General features: G+C 39.8%; 3 protein-coding genes across 3 annotated transcripts; all 3 read left to right on the forward strand.

Annotated features, from left to right (window-relative positions):
• The first annotated feature begins 957 nt into the window (after positions 1-957).
• On the forward strand, positions 958-16,513 carry LOC128373394 (E3 ubiquitin-protein ligase TRIM39-like). The gene is made up of 2 exons (XM_053333703.1): positions 958-1,013; positions 14,742-16,513. Exon 2 carries the CDS (start codon positions 14,744-14,746, stop codon positions 16,382-16,384), a length of 1,641 nt encoding a protein of 546 aa, XP_053189678.1. The 5' UTR covers positions 958-1,013; positions 14,742-14,743; the 3' UTR covers positions 16,385-16,513.
• On the forward strand, positions 1,842-3,633 carry LOC128373405 (E3 ubiquitin-protein ligase TRIM21-like). Its single transcript, XM_053333713.1, has one exon. The coding sequence runs from the start codon at positions 1,842-1,844 to the stop codon at positions 3,480-3,482; it is 1,641 nt and encodes a 546-aa protein (XP_053189688.1). The 3' UTR covers positions 3,483-3,633.
• Positions 8,691-10,434, forward strand: LOC128373459 (E3 ubiquitin-protein ligase TRIM21-like). The gene has a single exon (XM_053333721.1). The coding sequence runs from the start codon at positions 8,691-8,693 to the stop codon at positions 10,317-10,319; it is 1,629 nt and encodes a 542-aa protein (XP_053189696.1). The 3' UTR covers positions 10,320-10,434.
• Positions 16,514-22,406: the final 5,893 nt, after the last annotated feature.

A 22,406-nucleotide genomic window follows, 5' to 3' on the forward strand; every position in this document is an offset into this window, starting at 1 on the left:
TCTGCAGAGTGATGTACTACAGTTAGGTCCAGAAATATTTGGACATTGAGACAGTTTTCGTAATTTTTGCACAGTAGACAAAAAAAATGAAACAATTAAGACGTGAGTTATGTGTGTGTGTATGATGTGTGTTATACACAGTCCACTTATTTCAGGGGCTCAAAAGTAATCGGACAAACTTTAGCAATCATGAATAAAATGTAGGGATGCTCGATTTTGACTTTTCTGACGATATCCAATACTCCGATATTGTCCAACTCTTAATTTCCAATACCGATCTGTGAAATCACTAAACGCTGGGTTTCCTTCTTTGTGATGCTTTATGCTTTGTCAGTTGTTTTTTTTTGCGGCTCTCTCTGCCTTAAAGCACATTGTAAAGCACATTGAGTTGCCATTGTGTATGAAATGCCCTATATAAATAAAACTGCCTTGCCTTGCCTTGCCTTAAGTTTTGTCTTTAGCAAGTGAAATACATGCTGGATGGGGTTGGACGGAGTCCACTTCTTTGCTTTAAGAAACTCCTGGGCTGCTTTCATAGCATGTTTTAGGTCATTCTCCATCTGTACTTTGAAGCGCCGTCCAATCAACTTTGTTGTATTTGGGTGAATCAGAGCAGACATTATATCCATGCATACCTCAGAATTCATCTGGCTGCTTCTGTCCTCTGTCACATCATCAATAAACACTATTGACCTATCACCATGAAACCTTTACTTTTAATCTAAAGCAGCGTGTGTTTATTTTATTTGCTCACTTTGTGAAAAACCTCGATCATTGTACATACATTATTAAGCTGAGCAACACCTTTTGACATGTTTAACACCTCCCAGCTGTTAGATACAAAACCAAGTTTGGTAGAACAGCTGCTACGTCACTTTCCAAAAATAAGACTGAAAGTTCATCAGAGTGACAGCCGAGCTGCAGTCGAGTCTCTCTACTTCTGTCCAAATATAAATTAAACTGAGTTCATCAAGTCTTTCTCAACAACACAGCAGAGTCTCTGCCAAACACTGGTGAGTACAACTGATCATATTTAATGTTTCAACAACCAGCTTTAACACAGGAGACAGGAAGTTAATCTCATTTCATTTCATACTGACACTTGTGAGATTGTTTACAGTATAACTGCAGCTGCTTTTACAGACTCAGTAAAAAACACTTTAAGTGTTTTTAAGTCTCTGTCAGTTCTCAGGACTTTTGTAAAGTGGAACTGAACCTCTGTGGTTTGGAGTTTAGCTTCACTGCTATTTCCTGATCTTTGACTATTTACTGATCACTTCCTACAGACACATTCTGTTTCCTGTAGCTGTTTCACATTAAAAGCTTTCCACTGGTGAACCAGCAGGACACTTTTATTCTGAAGCAGCAACAGGAAATAAAATGTGTTTTGTCATCAAGTTAGCAAAAGCTTTGTTAGCAGTGAGATTCTTCAATAATAATTCTTCTCTACAACAAGATATGAACATATTCTGTGATATTTTATCAGTGGATCAGATTGTATTGAGTAATAGTAAAAGCACAAACAGCCACAATGAGCTGTTAGATAAAGAGCTGCAGATGAGTCTCTGACTGTAGTTTGTACAAACCAGCACATTATATTAAAAAGACAAAACAATGGGCAGGTGGGCGCTGGGAAAGTCATGTAATCAGAGTATGACTGAACAACATGTATCACCAGTAACACCTTAACACATCAACATGTTTGACTCAGCAACATCTCTGAAAGCAATCAACCTATGAGAGACACTGCAAACACTAGACTTAATGGAACAGTAAACATACATCTTTCTTTAACAAAATAAAGGATGTGTTTTTCTTTCTTTCACTCTACATGTGTAGATATGTCTGCTGCCAGCTGTCTGCTATCTGAAGATCAGTTTCTGTGCTCCATCTGTCTGGATGTGTTCACTGATCCAGTCAGCACACCATGTGGACACAACTTCTGCAAAAACTGCATCAATGAACACTGGAACAGTAATGACCAGTACCTGTGTCCAATGTGTAAAAAGGTTTTCAACATAAGACCAGAACTTCACATCAACACTTTGCTCTCTGAGGTTGTTTCTCAGTTCAGACAGGAAGCTCAACAGAAAGCCAGCAGCAGCAGCTCAGAGCAACAAGCTGCCAAACCAGGAGAAGTTCCCTGTGACGTCTGTACTGGAACCAAACTGAAGGCCCTGAAGTCATGTCTGGTGTGTCTGACCTCCTACTGTCAGACTCACCTGAAGCCTCATCTGACAGCTTCAGGTATGAAACGACATCAGCTGATGGACCCTGTGGAGAACCTGGAAGACAGGATGTGTATGAAGCACGATAAACCTCTGGAGCTGTTCTGTAAGACCGACCAGACATGTGTCTGCATGCTCTGCTCTGTTTTAGACCACAAGACACATGAGTTTGTTCCTCTGAAAGAAGAATATGAAAGAAAGAAGGCAGAGCTGGGGAAGACAGAGGCTGAAATTCAGGAGATGATCCAGAAGAGACGACTGAAGATTCAAGAAATCAAACACTCAGTTGACCTCAGTGAGGAAGCTGCAGACAGAGAGAAAGCAGAAGGTGTTCAGGTCTTCACCGCTCTGATGGAGTCTGTTAAGAGAAGCCTGAATGAGCTCATTGAGACGATTAAAGAGAAGCAAAGAACAACAGAGAAACAGGCTGAAGACTTCATCAAAGAGCTGGAACAGGAAATCTCTGAGCTGAAGAAGAGACGCTCTGAGGTGGAGAAGCTCTCACACTCTGAAGACCACCTCCACCTCCTCCAAAACTTCCCGTCTCTGAAAGCTGCTCCACCCACCAAAGACTGGACAGAGGTCAGCGTCCGTCCACCATTTGAGGGGACTGTGGTGAAAGCTGTGGCTCAGCTGGAGGAGACGCTCAGTAAACAGATGAAGAAGCTTGAGACTGAGCTGAAGAGGGTCCAGCAGTATGCAGTGGATGTGACTCTTGATCCTGATACAGCACATCCTGATCTCATCGTGTCTGAGAAGGAAGTAATTCTTGTTGACAATGTGATTACAATTGGTAAGCTACCAGACAACCCAGAGAGATTTTCTGATTGTGTTTGTGTGTTAGGAAAGCAGAGTTTGTCTTCAGGTAGATTTTACTTTGAGGTTCAGGTTAAAGGGGAGACTGACTGGGATTTAGGAGTGGCCAGAGAGTCGATCAACAGGAAGGGAAAAATCACAGTGAGTTCTGAGGATGGTTTCTGGACTATATGGCTGAGAAATGGAAATGAGTACAGTGCTAATAGTGGACCTGCAGTCCGTCTCTCTCTGAAGTCTCAGCCTCAGAAGGTGGGGGTGTTTGTGGATTATGAGGAGGGTATGGTCTCCTTTTATGACGTAGATGCTGCAGCTCTTATCTACTCCTTTACTGGCTGCTCCTTCACTGAGAAACTCTACCCATACTTCAGTCTCTGCAGTAACGATGGTTATAAAAACTATGCCTCTCTAATCATCTGTCCTGTGAATAAAACTGAGTAATCATCTGTTTTATTTTATGAGAGCAAATATTAACATTCAGTGTCTCACACTGTGCACTGTACATTTTGTTTTTTTAAGAATAATAAATAACTTAATTACAAAAGTATTTATGTATCCCATGAAGGGTGAGATCGCTATTTAAAGTAAACATTTTTAATACTTCTGATCAAATTCACACCATCGTGCTCTATGTAAGAGAAACTGAATATTTGGGGTACTTGAACATTCTTACTATTTTCTGACCTTTCTTGGAGTAAAAATCAATCAAATCCAATGGATATCACAGAGGTTAATTTCAATGGAAATAATCATTAGCTGCAGTAATAGTTGATTAACTGAATATATGTTTATGTACATTTTTTATATTTGAGGTTTGGTTTGGTGTCGGTCACTTTGCCATTTTCTGTTTGAATACTGATGAGATTGATTATGATTTAAAGAAATCTGTAAATATGTGATTGTAAAGAAACCAACAGTAAACTAAACTAGTTGTGTAGTTTTAATGTGATGCTTTAACAACATGACCTGAGTAAGCAGTGACTTGTTGAACACCAAACACTAAAAATAAAGCCTGGTTTACAGAGAAGCTGTGTTTGTGTTTCTGTTACAGTTCATTAACAATCACTAATGTTTTTACTGCTTTATTTAACATACACTTATTAGTCTACATTATGCAGCTTTGTATCATCATACTTCATTATTTTCTCTCTGTACTGCTTGTTGGTTTTATTTAATTGACCTATAATCTATTGAGATGCTTGTTTTCTACTGAAGTAAATCATCCAACTGTTTTTATTGTTGAACTTTATGCTGACTGTAGAATAACCAATACTTCAATTAAAACATGCATTAGTGCTTTATTTTATTGTATATACTGTATAGCCAGTCGTGGGTTCAGAGAATTAGGGAGGGGTTGTTGGGAATGTGGGTGTAGCAGACACTTGAGACGTGATTGCCCATACTTGCAGGGAAACTAGAGGGGGCAGGTACAGCAGGCCAACTGTCTGCCCCCGAGCAGACTACGGAACAAATAACCATAGGGGTTCAGCGTATATTGCCGCAAAAGTAGATGGGTTTGACTCACTCCTGTTAGTGGATAGTGGAGCAACACTTTCTGTGATTTCAAAGCAGGTTTGGTTAACTATTATGAAGGGGGGGGGGGGTTATGGTTATAAGCACATACAGGGTTATGGAGAGAATCACAGAAGTCTTATATCGTGTAGTGCCAGTTGAGGGAGGGACTGAGGTGATTTTGCATTTTTACAGACTGAAACCCTTTCTCGCCCGTGTCAGATTCGGAACACCAGGAGGATACAAGGAGGCAGCAGACTGTGCCTCGACGTCCGGCAGCAGGCGGTAACACTGACTGGGTCCGCTGGCGAGCCTCAGGTTCTGCTGGGAGATCTGGAAACGGAGAGGTCCCTTGGCCAGCGCATCCAGGGCCAGAGAGCACACCAGCCCCTATCCAGGTTGTAAGGGACGGACAGAGGCGGACAGGAGCAATAACATTGAGTATCCAGCAGCCAGCACATCCAGTTGTGGAGAGGGCGGCGACCACCTCCAACCACGGTGCCCAGGGAGGAGAGAGATTGACTAGAGGGTCATCACCGCAGGAGACTTTATTAGCCCCCAGCCAGGTTGCTAGGGAAGGAGAGAGGTCAAGGGGACAACAGACACTGTGGGAGGGGCGCCAAGGACAGCAGAGGAGGCCACCATTGTGGTACAGGGACTATGAGATGTTTTGACTCGGGGATGAGTCACATTTAAGGGAGGGGGGAGTGTAGTGAGTGACGCTGTGCTGTGAGTAGGGTAAGTGATTGACTGCACCTGTGATAATTAATGTGAGGGATTGCACCTGGAGCGGAGGGAGAGAGGAGTTAAAAGAGCAGAGCAAGCGGGCGCTCGGGGTTCTGGAGAGTGGAGTTTGGTGAAAGTTACAGGGCTTCAGTTCAGCCAAATAGTCAGTTGTTGCCCTCATTGTCAGGGGTTGGGAGTCATTCGCATGCCGCTTAGGGCTACCGGTGGTGAAGATAGATAGCTGGCGTAGGGTGAGGTTCCCGTGTCAGGCAGGGCTTGGGGGTCAGAGATAGTGGGGTTTTATAGGAGTACCTTTGTCCGCTCTCCAGTTGGGATCGGGCTCTCCTGTTGTCTGTGGAGACGCCTCATTGCGCTGGACTGGCAGCCACTTGTGCAGCATTCTGGACTGTGGTCAGACCAGCGCTAAAGCTCAGACCCCGGGGGAGGGTCTTGAGCCCCAGGACAGTTAAGTGGTTTTAAAATATTGTATGCATTCTTTGTCTGTTTGGCATCTAATGCCACTTATGTTATATGTTAAATGTTATTGATTTTAAAGGATGGTGCAGTCTCAGTGCTAAGGTGGAGAGAACAGCTGAGAGGACTAGACAGACTCTCAGGTGCCACTCTTGGTGTGCCCTTAACCCACGCAGGTTCGCAGTGAAGAGTGATTTTGTTTACAGTGTAGTATGGTGTGCTGGGTCCTGAGGGGATGTAGCTTTGGTGTGCAGTGCAGTATTCAGAATGCCCTAAGTGGGTGTGATTTGGATGCGTCCCTACATGGAGTTGGCTACTACGGGGGGCGCTAGAGGGGGGGTAGAGGACTCTTACTGTCTGTTTACCTGTGTGCAGGACTGTGCTGTATGAATTGTGAGAATAAAGATTATTGGAATTTCCTCATTTTCTTACATTGCACCATGCTGTGTTCACCCAGTGAAGCTTTCCTTGACCCTATTTTTCTTTGTAATGTGTCTTCCATAACTTTGGCTGTAGGTTTCACTTGCCGTTTTTCCAATGTGGCTGAATCTATATCATCCTCCATGATTCCTTAAACAAGATAGCCCTGTCCACTTGCTAGCTGCAGTTAGCTCAACACAGCAAAGTGTTCCAATGACTTTCAAAGGCACTCACAGAGACTAGTCGTCCACAAGTTGTTAGTGGGTCATCCGCAAATGGTGTGCTAATTAGCATAACTAGCATATGCTTCCACACTTTAGCTTTCCACCAGCAGTTGCAGAGTCAGTCATGCACTTACTTGAGCTGCTGCAACACTTTCCAGTTAAGCAAATCCTTTCCTAAATCCAGTAGCTTCAATATACTTTCAGTCCACAAGCAAAGACCACGAGGAGAGTGGTTTTCATACTAATGTAAGTGCAAGATGTCAAGTAGCTGTGTGTCTTGGCATACACAGGTCCAGTCAATGTAAAGTTGGAAAATACAAAAAACTTGTATTCCACAAGTGTCACGAAATATACACAGAATTGGCCTTTCTTAGTAAAAACTATGTAGGACAGGACACGTTATGAAAACCATGTGTCTCCACAGGTGTGTGAGGCTGCTGTCTCTTAAAGCTACAGTACCCACGTTTCAAAACTCATTGAAATAGCTTATTCTAGACAGAAAGGATTAACAAATAATCAAATTCAATAAAACATATTTTCACATAACATTTAGGCCATTACTAAACTTCAAAACTCAAAGCTTCAATATAAAATATATATATTAGAATAATATAAGGAGAAATAAAAAAATCAGCAAACTTGATCTTGCCTCATACACACGTAGCAACGTGTTGTAGATACTGTAATTGTTCTTCTGTCATTGGTTGTCACTATGAGATAAAGACTGAGTTTTATACATTTGCTGAAGACTTTGAGGCTGATGTTACACCTTTCTTTGAGACTGTCGCTGAGATACGGTTGTACTGTATGTCATTTAACACTTAATACACAGAGTTAAGACCAGAGCAGTGTAATGTGTTTTCATCCCTCTTCTCTCGCTATTCTGTCTATTTTAAGGGCACAACAGTTCAGAGTTTGGCTGTATAAAACTTTTATTTAAAATCTAAAGAACCTTTGCTCCATTATATCGCACAATAAACCTGTTAACGTTTATGTAACTACCTGTTTTAACGTCATGTATGTATTAACTTCTTTTTCTCTGTTTCACGAGTTCAACAAATGTATTCTGGTCTAAGTTGCTGTTAAATTAACAATTATCTCTGTTTTTTCTTCTATGTCTACAAACCATTTCCACTTCAGTTCACCAAACAAAAAAAAATAAGTGAAAGACGATTAACAACAACTAAAAGATGATTTTTATTTGAACACTTTTTCACTTGTTAGATACAAAACCACCTTTGCTCCATTATATCGCACAATAAACCTGTTAATCATTGACAGATCTGCATTGAGAGGAGGAGCAACACTGGAAAAACTAGACAGACAGCTTCAACGTCACTCTGCAGAAACGAATCTTAACATTAATCAGAGGACAGCAGAGCTGCAGTCGAGTCTCTCCACTTCTGTCCAAATATAAATGAAACTGAGTTCATCAAGTCTGTCTCAACAACACAGCAGAGTCTCTGCCAAACACTGGTGAGTACAACTGATCATATTTAATGTTTCAACAACCAGCTTTAACACAGGAGACAGGAAGTTCATCTCTTTTCATTTCATACTGACACTTGTGAGATTGTTTACAGTATAACTGCAGCTGCTTTTACAGACTCAGTAAAAAACACTTTAAGTGTTTTTAAGTCTCTGTCAGTTCTCAGGACTTTTGTAAAGTGGAACTGAACCTCTGTGGTTTGGAGTTTAGCTTCACTGCTATTTCCTGATCTTTGACTATTTACTGATCACTTCCTACAGACACATTCTGTTTCCTGTAGCTGTTTCACATTAAAAGCTTTCCACTGGTGAACCACCACGACACTTTTATTGTGAAGCAGCAACAGGAAATAAAATGTGTTTTGTCACCAAGTTAGCAAACGCTTTGTTAGCAGTGAGATTCTTCAATAATAATTCTTCTCTACAACAAGATATGAACATATTCTGTGATATTTTATCAGTGGATCAGATTGTATTGAGTAATAGTAAAAGCACAAACAGCCACAATGAGCTGTTAGATAAAGAGCTGCAGATGAGTCTCTGACTGTAGTTTGTACAAACCAGCACACGTCCAACATTAAGTGGACTTCTTCCCACTCTGTTTCTGTTAGGTGTAACTTCACAGTTTTCTTGTTTTAGCTTGATGTGATGAAAGTACTTCTAGCCCTATTGAAACATGCCATGTTTAATTCTAAATTATTTTACCTAATATAATGCACTATATTTGAACAGTAACCATGCATTTTCCTTTTTAAACAAATAAAATGACAATGTCTTTCTCTTCTTTCTCTTTACATGTGTAGATATGTCTGCTGCCAGCTTTCTGCTATCTGAAGATCAGTTTCTGTGCTCCATCTGTCTGGATGTGTTCACTGATCCAGTCAGCACACCATGTGGACACAACTTCTGCAAAAACTGCATCAATGAACACTGGAACAGTAATGACCAGTACCTGTGTCCAATGTGTAAAAAGGTTTTCAACATAAGACCTGAGCTTCACATCAACACTTTCATCTCTGAGATGGTTTCTCAGTTCAGACAGGAAGCTCAACAGAAAGCCAGCAGCAGCAGCTCAGAGCAACAAGCTGCCAAACCAGAAGTTCCCTGTGACGTCTGTACTGGAACCAAACTGAAGGCCCTGAAGTCCTGTCTGGTGTGTCTGGCCTCCTACTGTGAGACTCACCTGGAGCCTCATCTGACAATGTCAGGTCTGAAAAGACATCAGCTGATGGACCCTGTGGAGAACCTGGAAGACAGGATGTGTATGAAGCACGATAAACCTCTGGAGCTGTTCTGTAAGACCGACCAGACATGTGTCTGCATGCTCTGCTCTGTTTTAGACCACAAGGCACATGAGTTTGTTCCTCTGAAAGAAGAATATGAAAGAAAGAAGGCAGAGCTGGGGAAGACAGAGGCTGAAATTCAGGAGATGATCCAGAAGAGACGACTGAAGATTCAAGAGATCAAACACTCAGTTGACCTCAGTGAGGAAGCTGCAGACAGAGAGAAAGCAGAAGGTGTTCAGGTCTTCACCGCTCTGAAGGAGTCTGTTGAGAGAAGCCTGAATGAGCTCATTGAGACGATTGAAGAGAAGCAAAGAACAACAGAGAAACAGGCTGAAGACTTCATCAAAGAGCTGGAACAGGAAATCTCTGAGCTGAAGAAGAGAAGCTCTGAGGTGGAGAAGCTCTCACACTCTGAAGACCACCTCCACCTCCTCCAAAACTTCCCGTTCCTGAAAGCTGCTCCACCCACCAAAGACTGGACAGAGGTCAGTGTCCATCAATCATCATATGAGGGGACTGTGGTGAGAGCTGTGGAGACGCTCTGTAAACAGATGAAGAAGCTGTTTGAGACTGAGCTGATGAAGGTCCAGCAGTATGCAGTGGATGTGACTCTTGATCCTGTTACAGCACATCCTGCACTCATCCTGTCTAAAAAGAAGAAACAAGTACATCATGGTGATGTGTGGAAGAATCTCCCAGACAACCCAAAGAGATTTTCTTTCTGTATTTTTGTATTAGGAAAGCAGAGTTTGTCTTCAGGCAGATTTTACTTTGAGGTTCAGGTTAAAGAGAAGACTGACTGGACTTTAGGAGTGGCCAGAGAGTCGGTCAACAGGAAGGGAAACATCACACTGAGTCCTCAGGATGGTTACTGGACTATATTGTTGATAAATGGAAATGAGTACAAAGCCAGTAATAGCCCTCCAGTTGATCTCTCTCTGAAGTCTCGTCCTCAGAAGGTGGGGGTGTTTGTGGATTATGAGGAGGGTCTGGTCTCCTTTTATGACGTAGATGCTGCAGCTCTTATCTACTCCTTTACTGGCTGCTCCTTCACTGAGAAACTCTACCCATTGTTCTGTCCCTGTGGTAATGGTAATGGTATGAACTCCGCCCCTCTGATCATCCGTCGTGTCAATCAAACTGTATAATCACCTGTGTTATTTCATGAGCGCAAATAGAAACATTCAGTGTGTCATACTGTGCACTTGTTAATTAGGAATAAAGAAGAACTTAATTACAAGATTATTTTATGTATGCCATGAAAGAAAATCACAGATTACAAAGAAATCAAAAGTTTCAGTTTTGACTTTAAACACTTCTTATTAAACATGTCTTATTGTAAATGTTAAGTTTTACTGCTATTCTCCGCTATGTATAACATTAAATTGAATGTTTTAGTTTTTTGGACATTTTTACTATTTTCTGACCTTTTACAGATTAAAAATTAATCAAAAAGATATCAGAGAGGTTAATTGTTGATGTAAATGAATTAAATACTCTAGCTGCAGTACTAGTTGATTAATAGAATATATGTTTATGTTCATCATTTTTATTTGAGGTTTGGTTTGTCATCGGCCACTTTGCCATTTTCTGTTAGTTTGAATACTGATGAGATTGATTTTGATTTAAATAAATCTGTAAATATGTGATTGTAAAGAAACCAACAGTAAACTAAACTAGGTGTGTAGTTTTAATGTGATGCTTTAACAACATGACCTGAGTAAGCAGTGACTTGTTGAACACCAAACACTAAAAATAAAGCCTGGTTTACAGAGAAGCTGTGTTTGTGTTTCTGTTACAGTTCATTAACAATCACTAATGTTTTTACTGCTGTATTTAACATACACTTATTAGTCTACATTATGCAGCTTTGTATCATCATATTTCATTATTTTCTCTCTGCACTGCTTGTTGTTTTTATTTAATTGACCTATAATCTATTGAGAGGCTTGTTTTCTACTGAAGTAAATCATCCAACTGTTTTTATTGTTAAACTTTATGCCGACTGTACAGTAACCAATATTTGAATTAAAACATGCATTAGTGCTTTATATCAATTAAAAACGCAGTTCCTACATAACAAGAACATTTTGTGATATAGATGAACATAAACTGATTTGTTGTTATGACCAGAAATGTTATAAATTAAGTTAATAATCTGGTATCTATAGTGGTAATAACTAGAAAATATATCAGAATAACATTTAAAGACTGTGTAAAATGAATTCAGACATTTTCGTGTTTTTTGTTTGGTGAACTAAAGTGGAAATGGTTTTTAGACATAGAAGGAAAAAAAGAGATAATTGTTAATTTAACAGCAACTTAGACCAGAATACATTTGTTGAATTCATGAAACAAAGAAAAAGAAGTTAATAGTTACGTGAAAAAACCTCAGCAATAAAAAAACTGGCTGTGTGGTACTTAAGAATTTAAAACTATTTGATTTCCTAAAAACAATTGAATTCATTTGACAGTTTAGATATACATTGTGTTTTTTATTTTCATATCATATGATTTTATTTTCACCTTGGTTATGCTGATAAAGTTATTAGTTCAGATAATATAAGTAAGTGACAGACAGTGTTGGGGGTAACGAGTTACAAAGTAACGGATTACAGTAACGATATTACTTTTTTGTGTAACTAAGTAAAGTAACGCATTACACTAAAAATATCGGTAACTACACTACTTTACTAGACTATAGTAACGTGCTTTTCTGCGTTACCCTGCCTTGTTTGCGTTTGTGTAAAGTTCTGATCTGTTAAGTGGCGTGTGTGCATGCGCGTTGCTTGTGTGTGTGCTTGCCTGGGCAGTGCACTGTTGTCATGGAGATCGATTTGATTTGAGTGACGTTGCTGCCGGTGAGAAGCAGGGAAGTGGAGATGGAGACGCCGGAGAAGGAGATAGGGGTTTTGGCCAGTGACGATATGCACATTACTTCCAGTTTATTTCTCGAAAAGACAAAAATGCACTCTATGCCCTGGCGACAAGTGTTCTTCAACTGCTGCCACGTCAATGAGCAACCTGTCTAAGCATTTGTCAGCGCAGCATGGCAATACAAAACTTGTGGCCAAAGATCCTGCTCGTCGGTCATTTGAAGGAGTCACTGAGCAGCCGACCCCACCTAAACAACCTAAGCTTTTGTCAAGTCTTGGAGCGCAGCAGGTAACACAAAAAGAAATGAACAGGCTAGTTGCAGGGTTCATTGTAGAAGACATGCTTCCCCTGTCGACCATTGAATCGCCCAGGTTTAGAAACATATTAGATAAAATACCCGCGACCCTGCATTTTCTGTTTCCTTTTTATGGGCTTAAGTGCATTTCTGTTTTATTTTATGGGATAAAGTGACCTTTATGTTTATATTTTTCTTTGACCACTTTCATTGACGCCTGTGTTTTGAAACGTGTGTGTTCATTGACCCCACCATAGCCTCCTTTAAGCTGTTGTTTGTGGCTTTTACAGTGAGGCATATTTCTTTGTGAAGACAGGGATAGTGTTCTTTCATATGGTTTTACATGCCATTTTATACAATAAACACTATGTGGGCAGACTAAGTGATGTTTTTCCATGTATCTACACGGAAATGGGAAAGTAAAGTAATAAGTAGTGAAGTTACTTTTCAAATCCAGTAACTAGTAAAGTAATCTCATTACAATTTACAGAAGTAACTAGTAACTAGTAATGAATTACTTTTTTTGAGTAACTACCCCAACACTGGTGACAGATTGTTGGCAGAGTCCAGGTTGATTGTGCGTTGATTTGGTAGTAATGCCTTAAACCTCCAGTAGGGGGAGTCACACTTTTCTCCCTTACTTAATACACAGAGTTAAGACCAGAGCAGTGTACTGTGTTTTCATCTCTCTTCCCTCGTTATTCTGCCTATTTTAAAGTAATCACCATACAGAAAACATTATAAACGTAGCAACATGTTGTAGATAATTGATCTTCTGTCATTGGTTGTCACTATGAGACAAAGACTGTGAGTTTTATACATTTGCTGAAGAGTTTCAGGATAACTGCATCACTGTGTAAACTACCTACTGTTACACCTTTGTTTGTATTTGAGACTGTCGCTGAGATACAATTGTACTGTATGTCATTTAACACTTAATACAGAGTTAAGACCAGAGCAGTGTAATGTGTTTTCATCCCTCTTCTCTCGATATTCTGTCTATTTTAAGGACACAACAGTTCAGAGTTTGGCTGTATAAAACTTTTATTTAAAATCTAAAGAACCTTTGCTCCATTATATCGCACAATAAACCTTTAACTTTTATGTAACTACCTGTTTTAACGTCATGTAAGTATTAACTTCTTTTTCTCTGTATCACGAGTTCAACAAATGTATTCTGGTCAAAGTTGCTGTTAAATTAACAATTATAGTTGTTTTTTCTTCTATGTCTTCAAACCATTTCTACTTCAGTTCACCAAACAAAAAAATTAAGTGAAAGACGATTGACAACAACTAAAAGATGATTTTTATTTGAACACTTTTTCACCTGTTAGATACAAAACCACCTTTGCTCCATTATATCGCACAATAAACCTGTTAATCATTGACAGATCTGCAGCAAGAGGAGGAGCAACACCGGAAAAACTAGACACAGTTTCAACGTCACTCTGCAGAAATGAAACTTAACTTTTATCAGAGGACAGCAGAGCTGCAGTCGAGTCTCTCCACTTCTGTCCAAATATAAATTAAACTGAGTTCATCAAGTCTGTCTCAACAACACAGCAGAGTCTCTGCCAAACACTGGTGAGTACAACTGATCATATTTAATGTTTCAACAACCAGCTTTAACACAGGAGACAGGAAGTTCATCTCTTTTCATTTCATACTGACACTTGTGAGATTGTTTACAGTATAACTGCAGCTGCTTTTACAGACTCAGTAAAAAACACTTTAAGTGTTTTTAAGTCTCTGTCAGTTCTCAGGACTTTTGTAAAGTGGAACTGAACCTCTGTGGTTTGGAGTTTAGCTTCACTGCTATTTCCTGATCTTTGACTATTTACTGATCACTTCCTACAGACACATTTCACTTCCTGTAGCTGTTTCACATTAAAAGCTTTTCACTGGTGAACCAGCAGGACACTTTTATTGTGAAGCAGCAACAGGAAGTAAAATGTGTTTTGTCATCAAGTTAGCAAAAGCTTTGTTAGCAGTGAGATTCTTCAATAATAATTCTTCTCTACAACAAGATATGAACATATTCTGTGATATTTTATCAGTGGATCAGATTGTATTGAGTAATAGTAAAAGCACAAACAGCCACAATGAGCTGTTAGATAAAGAGCTGCAGATGAGTCTCTGACTGTAGTTTGTACAAACCAGCACACGTCCAACATTAAGTGGACTTCTTCCCACTCCCTTTCTGTTAGGTGTAACTTCACAGTTTTCTTGTTTTAGCTTGATGTGATGAAAGTACTTCTAGCACTATTGAAACATGCCATGTTTAATTCTAAATTATTTTACCTAATATAATGCACTATATTTGAACAGTAACCATGCATTTTCCTTTTTAAACAAATACAATGAAAATGTTTTTCTTTCTTTCACTCTACATGTGTAGATATGTCTGCTGCCAGCTGTCTGAGATCTGAAGATCAGTTTCTGTGCTCCATCTGTCTGGATGTGTTCACTGATCCAGTCACCACACCATGTGGACACAACTTCTGCAAAAACTGCATCAACGAACACTGGAATAGGAATGACCAGTACCTGTGTCCACTGTGTAAAAAGGTTTTCAACATAAGACCTGAACTTCACATCAACACTTTCATCTCTGAGATGGTTTCTCAGTTCAGACAGGAAGCTCAACAGAAAGCCAGCAGCAGCAGCTCAGAGCAACAAGCTGCCAAACCAGAAGTTCCCTGTGACGTCTGTACTGGAACCAAACTGAAGGCCCTGAAGTCCTGTCTGGTGTGTCTGACCTCCTACTGTGAGACTCACCTGGAGCCTCATCTGACAATGTCAGGCCTAAAAAGACATCAGCTGATGGACCCTGTGGAGAACCTGGAAGACAGGATGTGTATGAAGCACGATAAACCTCTGGAGCTGTTCTGTAAGACCGACCAGACATGTGTCTGCATGCTCTGCTCTGTTTTAGACCACAAGACACATGAGTTTGTTCCTCTGAAAGAAGAATATGAAGGAAAGAAGGCAGAGCTGGGGAAGACAGAGGATGAAATTCAGAAGATGATCCAGAAGAGACGACTGAAGATTGAAGAGATCAAACACTCAGTTGACCTCAGTAAGGAAGCTGCAGACAGAGAGAAAGCAGAAGGTGTTCAGGTCTTCACCGCTCTGAAGGAGTCTGTTGAGAGAAGCCTGAATGAGCTCATTGAGACGATTGAAGAGAAGCAAAGAACAACAGAGAAACAGGCTGAAGACTTCATCAAAGACCTGGAACAGGAAATCTCTGAGCTGAAGAAGAGAAGCCCTGAGGTGGAGAAGCTCTCACACTCTGAAGACCACCTCCACCTCCTCCAAAACTTCCCGTCCCTGAAAGCTGCTCTACCCACCAAAGACTGGACAGAGGTCAGCGTCCGTCCACCATCATATGAGGGGACTGTGGTGAAAGCTATGGCTCAGCTGGAGGAGACGCTCAGTAAACAGATGAAGAAGCTGTTTGAGGCTGAGCTGAAGAGGATCCAGCAATATGCAGTGAATGTGACTCTTGATCCTGTTACAGCACATCCTAACCTAAACCTGTCTAGAAATAAGAAACAAGTGTATCATGGTGATGTGATGAAGAATCTCCCAGACAACCCAAAGAGATTTTTTCCTTGTCCCTTTGTCTTAGGAAAGCAGAGTTTGTCTTCAGGCAGATTTTACTTTGAGGTTCAGGTTAAAGAGAAGACTGAGTGGATCTTAGGAGTGGCCAGAGAGTCGATCAACAGGAAGGGAGAAATCACGCTGAGTCCTCAGTATGGTTACTGGACTATATGGTTGATAAATGGAAATGAGTATAGTGCTAATAGTGGCCCTGCAGTCGATCTCTCTCTGAAGACTCAGCCTCAGAAGGTGGGGGTGTTTGTGGATTATGAGGAGGGTCTGGTCTCCTTTTATGACGTAGATGCTGCAGCTCTTATCTACTCCTTTACTGGCTGCTCCTTCACTGAGAAACTCTACCCATTATTCAGCCCCTTTACTAATTGTGGTGGTAAGTACTCTGTCCCTCTGATCATCTGTCGTGTCAATCAAACTAAGTAATCATGATAGCAAATAGAAACATTCAGTGTGTCATACTGTGCGCTTGTTAATTAGGAATAAAGAAGAACTTTATTACAAGATTATTTTATGTATGCCATCAAAGGTAATATCTCTATTTAAAATTTGAAACTATAACTATAAAAAAGTTTACAAAGAAATCAAAAGTTCCAGTTCTTATTTAACATTTTTGTAAATGTTGTGGAAATTTTTACTATTTTCTGACCTTTTACAGATTAAACATTAATTAGAAAGATATCAGAGAGGTTAATTGTTAATGTAAATGAATTAAATAAACTAACTGAAGCATTAATTATTAGAATATATGTTAATGTACATTTTTTATATTTGATGTTTGGTTTGGTTTCGGCCACTTTGCCATTTTCAGTTTATTGTAATACTGATGAGATTGATTATGATTTAAAGAAATCTGTAAATATGTGATTGTAAAGAAACCAACAGTAAACTAAACTAGGTGTGTAGTTTTAATGTGATGCTTTAACAACATGACCTGAGTAAGCAGTGACTTGTTGAACACCAAACACTAAAAATAAAGCCTGGTTTACAGAGAAGCTGTGTTTGTGTTTCTGTTACAGTTCATTAACAATCACTAATGTTTTTACTGCTTCATTTAACATACACTTATTAGTCTACATTATGCAGCTTTGTATCATCATATTTCATTATTTTCTCTCTGCACTGCTTGTTGGTTTTATTTAATTGACCTACAATCTATTGAGAAGCTTGTTTTCTACTGAAGTAAATCATCCAACTGTTTTTATTGTTAAACTTTATGCCGACCAATATTACACTTAAAGACTGTGTAAAGTGAATTCAGACATTTTCTTCTAAACACGTTAAATAGGTCATAAATGTATTTCTAAAAAAGGTGTAAAAAGCATTTCAACCATTTAGATTTGAATTGTGGAGCTAGGATTAGCATAAACCCGCCCTGCTGCTGTAGAGGTATAAATACATTCAGCACACACTACTACTACTACAGTCTACAGTTAGCCAGTTAGCTGAGTTAGCCGCCGAGCTAGCAGCTAAGTTAGCCGCTGAGCTAGTCGCAGAGCTAGCAGCCGAGTTAGCCGCTGAGCTAGCGGCAGAAAGCTCTCAGGTAGCGTCCATGTTTCTGGTCGAGGTGGTGACTTTGATTGACAGGTGACACTTGGTAGGGGGCGGGACTTCAACGGACTCGGCGGCCACGCCCACAGGGTTTGGGAGCAGAGAAAGAGGCTAATTTTTACACAACTTTGAAGTCAAATTTCATATACTTGGCGATTTTTTTAATCATTCAAATTTGGCAGGGTGGTTAACACCACACTTGTCTGTGGTATGTCAAACTCAGAAGACATACCATATGACATATATGACATTTGACAAGTCCAATACATTTTTAAATATATTTTTTAAATTATTAATCATGTTTTTTTATTACTATGTACGTAGTGAAGTTCTGACAAATTCACAGTTGTGAAAGGACCCTGATGATAAAAAGTCTTCATCTGATTTTTAACCTGGAGAAAAAAAAACATGAGATAACATGTTCAGCTCTGCACACACACACACACACACACACACACACAGACAGAGACTCCTGAGCTGTGGGAGACTCTGGGGGATTAGTGAGGAGTTGGCTGAGCTTTGGTGGAGTTTCCCATCGTCTCTTTCTCCCACACATACATACGTACATACATACATACACACACACACACACACACACACACACAAACACACACACACTTTCCTCAACTCAGGGGTGCTGGCGGTGTGGTGGAGGGGGGGTTGACTGTGGGGGTGGGAAGCAGAGATGGAGAGCGGGGGGTCTGAGGGGGATTTAAAGAGGAGTGTTGTTAACAGGAAGTGATGAGTTTGTGTGTGTGTGTGTGTGTGTGTGTGTGTGTGTGTGTGTGTGTGCGTGTGTGTATGTGTGTGTGAGCCCACCCACCCATATTTCATGTTTTCTTGTTCTGCTCTGCCGCTCACTCGCTCCTCAGGAAGGAAATTCCACCTCACTCTCTCTCTCACCCCGACATCATCCTCCTCCTGACCCACCAATCACATGACCCAGCTTGTTTGGTAATTTCTTTCTTTTTTTTTTACAGAGCTTACATTTTCCACAGTGCAAATGGGCCTTTTCACATTTATTTAACGGCAACCCCTCCCACCACACACCTGTCTGATGTCTGTATTTGATTGACAGCTGTAGGGGCGGGTTTGACAGATAGTTTAAGAAGCTCAGGTGGAGGATAGAAGATAAGAAAGAGATTTTAGTAGAAAAGCTTAATGTGGGTTGTGGTTCATAGTGTATGGATGTTGTGTTGAGTATCAGGATGCAATCAGGCTCAGTGTGACTGTCTTTGTGTTATTGCTTTGTTGCTGTATTGAAATAGCGACTCCAGCTGTCAAATAATGTACCTTATCTAATTGTAATATTGTGATCACATATTTGGACCATCACAAAATCAAACAATTGACAAACTGACAGTTTCTTTCTTTTGGTTTCTGATTTTGTTTCTCAAAGGAAAACACAGAGTTATACAGACTCAACAGACTTTATACAGACTTCAAAGACGCAGCAGTTATTATAAAATGTTGTTTGTTTCATGTGAAATTATCTGAAGTGATGCACTGCTGCAACTTTATGAAACAATCCAGTATTGTCCCAAAAAGGAAAGACACAGACAACTTTTTGGACTTGACTTATCACCCGCTGGTATCAGTATTCTTGTTGACTTGCTCCATTTTGTGGGATCGTATATCTCTGGTCCTCTTTGTCTCGGCAGCTCTGGTCCTCAGTGGAGGCTTCACACAGCGAGCCGCCATCTGTGGCAAACAGGACGCTGCCAAAGCAAACACACTTCACACACACACACACACACACACACACACACACACACACACACACACACACACACGCCTCAAAACACTCAGATGTGCACATAGATGTCACCAACATAAGAAATGCACCGCTGTAGTATCATACGAATTCATGTTGTTAAATCTGCAACCTGATCCTCTTACTGTAGTGATCTGCTGGAAAACAACACTGACGTCTCTTTACAGTAAACAGCCGCCAAAGATCATCAGTACAAAGTGAAGGTGGTTTGTAGCACAACAAGCTAGCAAAGCTTTATGGGTCAATGAGGTTTATTTGTGTCCATGTGGTTTAGTTTAAATTTAAAGGGTTAAAATGTGAAAATAAAAGCATGAATAACTTCACACATTCTTTTTTTGTGGACTCAGCATCAAATTTCTGCTTTTAATCCATTTAGAGAGAATATATTAGAGGATTATGGTAAAAATGTCTAAGTGGTGTAACCATAAAAACTTTGTACCAAATAATTGAACGTTGCTTTAAAAACAGTAAATAGTCAATAAAACACCATATCAACTAGCATGATCTTACATTATAACTTTTATATTAAATAAAGCTAATGGAGTACTATTGTTCTAAATATTACATTTAATCTGGAGAATCATGGAGATCAGGAAACATTTACATTATTTGTGGTTACACCATTTGACATTTTCAGGAGCATTCAGTCTTACTTTTGGTATAAAATGGGTCAAATGTCATTTCAAATCTCTCTTATTGATCTTTTTTTAATATATTGATTATATTGAACTGGGCGTAACCTCCATGATGTCTTGCTGCCGCTGAGTTCAGTCTCAATTTATCTAGAAAACCAACAAAAATACTAAATGTACATTTTAACAAACCTCATGCTGCTTTTTAAACTAGTTTAACTGATTTATGAATTGATCATCTTACCAACATATATTTATTACTGACCTTTAAACTGATCCACGCTCCTGCACATGCTCAGTAGCATCTACCTTACACAGAACTACTCTCAGAGACTAAAAATATTATTACTGTTATTAATCTTTGGAGCTGTGTCTGAACAAACTAACGTACCACTGCACTGGGTGACATGTTCCTTCATTATTAAGAGTTTAATCCTTTACTTTGAAGAGTGAACGCATCATTCTGGTGTGTTTTTAATAGTTTTTGAACAACAACAGAGGAATAAGAGGTTTGATACACACACAGTCATTGTTAGTAGATCAGGTCATCGTTTGTTTGGGTCCAAATATGAAGACACAACCTACAATTACAGAAGGAGGAACGTGACTGTGGAGGCTCTGGAGTAGTTTTCAGGATGAAATATGTTTGCTGTCAAGTAATTATATTTTTATATGTGACTGGCTGCTGTTGTGTGTTCATTCATGCTGCCACTCGATCTGCAGTGACTGTCGGTTTAAATGCTCCGACACCATCAGGCCTCCAAATATCAAGTTATCACAGTCTGACAGGGTGCAGACTGTGTGTTTGTGTGTGTGTGTGTGTGTGTGTGTTTTGTGGATACTGTGCTGGAACAACAGCTACCCCTGCTGACAGACTGGACTCACTGCGGGTGTCTTCGTCCTGCTCTACCCATAATGCCACTGACAGGAACATTAACACTTTGATGGCTGAGAGAAAAGAATAACTACTGCAGGAACAAATAAATGAACACAATGGAAGAAATACAGATTTATTTAAAGGTCACTTCCCCAAAATTTCAAGCAAACCTAATCAGCAAGAGCTAAACACAACATGTGATATTTTACAATCAAAGCAACCAGTGCTATTATGATTATTTCCCAAAATGTCATGTTTCTCCTCTAAATATTACAACTTCTCAAAATGAATGTGAAGACTCAGTAATTGTAGAAATTCACAATAACAGAAAGAAAAGACTTGGCCCATATAATGCCCTGGTTTATTTTAAAGCTGCAAAGACTATCAACACATATATTACCATTATGTTTACGTGTTTGATTTACACATGTACAATATCAGTATATAACATACATTAAAGGACAAGTTCAGTCCCAAAATCAGTCATTTAAAGTCTCTGATCAGCTTCTATTGAGCTTCATCAGTGTGAGTTAGTCTTATCAAGTGATATCTGACACATTTACAGTCTTTTTAGCATCAGATTCAGCTGTTGTGAAAGTATAGTAACAAAAAGACTTTAATACTAAAAAGACTTGCAATTGGTTTTTAATTAGCATAATTAAGTAATTATCGGGTAAAATAAAGATGGAATCGTATGCTTTGTTCTTTTCAGTTATTAGATCTCAATCAGATATTTGAACAGAGAGAAGGAAAACACAAGATATATAGTTCTCTTTTATATGTTTTATTAATACAACATTTTCACAAACACACACACACAGTAACACACACACACACACACACATAGTAACACCACAGTAACAAACACACACACACACACACACAGTAACACACACAGTAACACACACAGTAACAAACACACACACACACACAGTAACACACACAGTAACAAACACACACACACACACACACACACACTCACACAGTAACACACACACACACACACACACACAGTAACACACACAGACAGACACACACACACACACAGACACACACACACAGTAACACACACACACACACACACACACAGACACACAAACACAGTAACTAACACACACACACACACACACACACACACACACACACACACACACACACATTCTCTCTCTCTCTCTCTCTCTCTCTCTCTTTGGTATTGCACTAATAGTATTGGCGGCTGTAGTACTGATGTAATTCCACCAGATGGCAGTAGTGCGACAAGCTCCTGTTTGTTAAACAACCAAAAAGTAATACACACACACATACACACACACACACACACACACACAGACACAAACACACACAGTAACACACACACACACACACACACACACACACACACACACACACACACACAGACACACTCTCTCACTCTCTCTCTCTCCGGTATTGTACTAATATAATAGTATTGGCGGTTGTAGTACTGATGTAATTCCACTAGATGGCAGTAGTGCGACAAGCTGCTGTTTATTAAACAACCACAAAGACGAAGAAGAAGCAGCAGATTTACAGTCAGGCATCCTGAAGCCTACACACAGCTGTCAATCTGCAGGGTCCTTGCAGGGTCCTTCCAGC

This window comes from Scomber japonicus, chromosome 2 (genome assembly GCF_027409825.1).
Source record: "Scomber japonicus isolate fScoJap1 chromosome 2, fScoJap1.pri, whole genome shotgun sequence".
NCBI classification, from domain to species: Eukaryota; Metazoa; Chordata; class Actinopteri; order Scombriformes; family Scombridae; genus Scomber; species Scomber japonicus.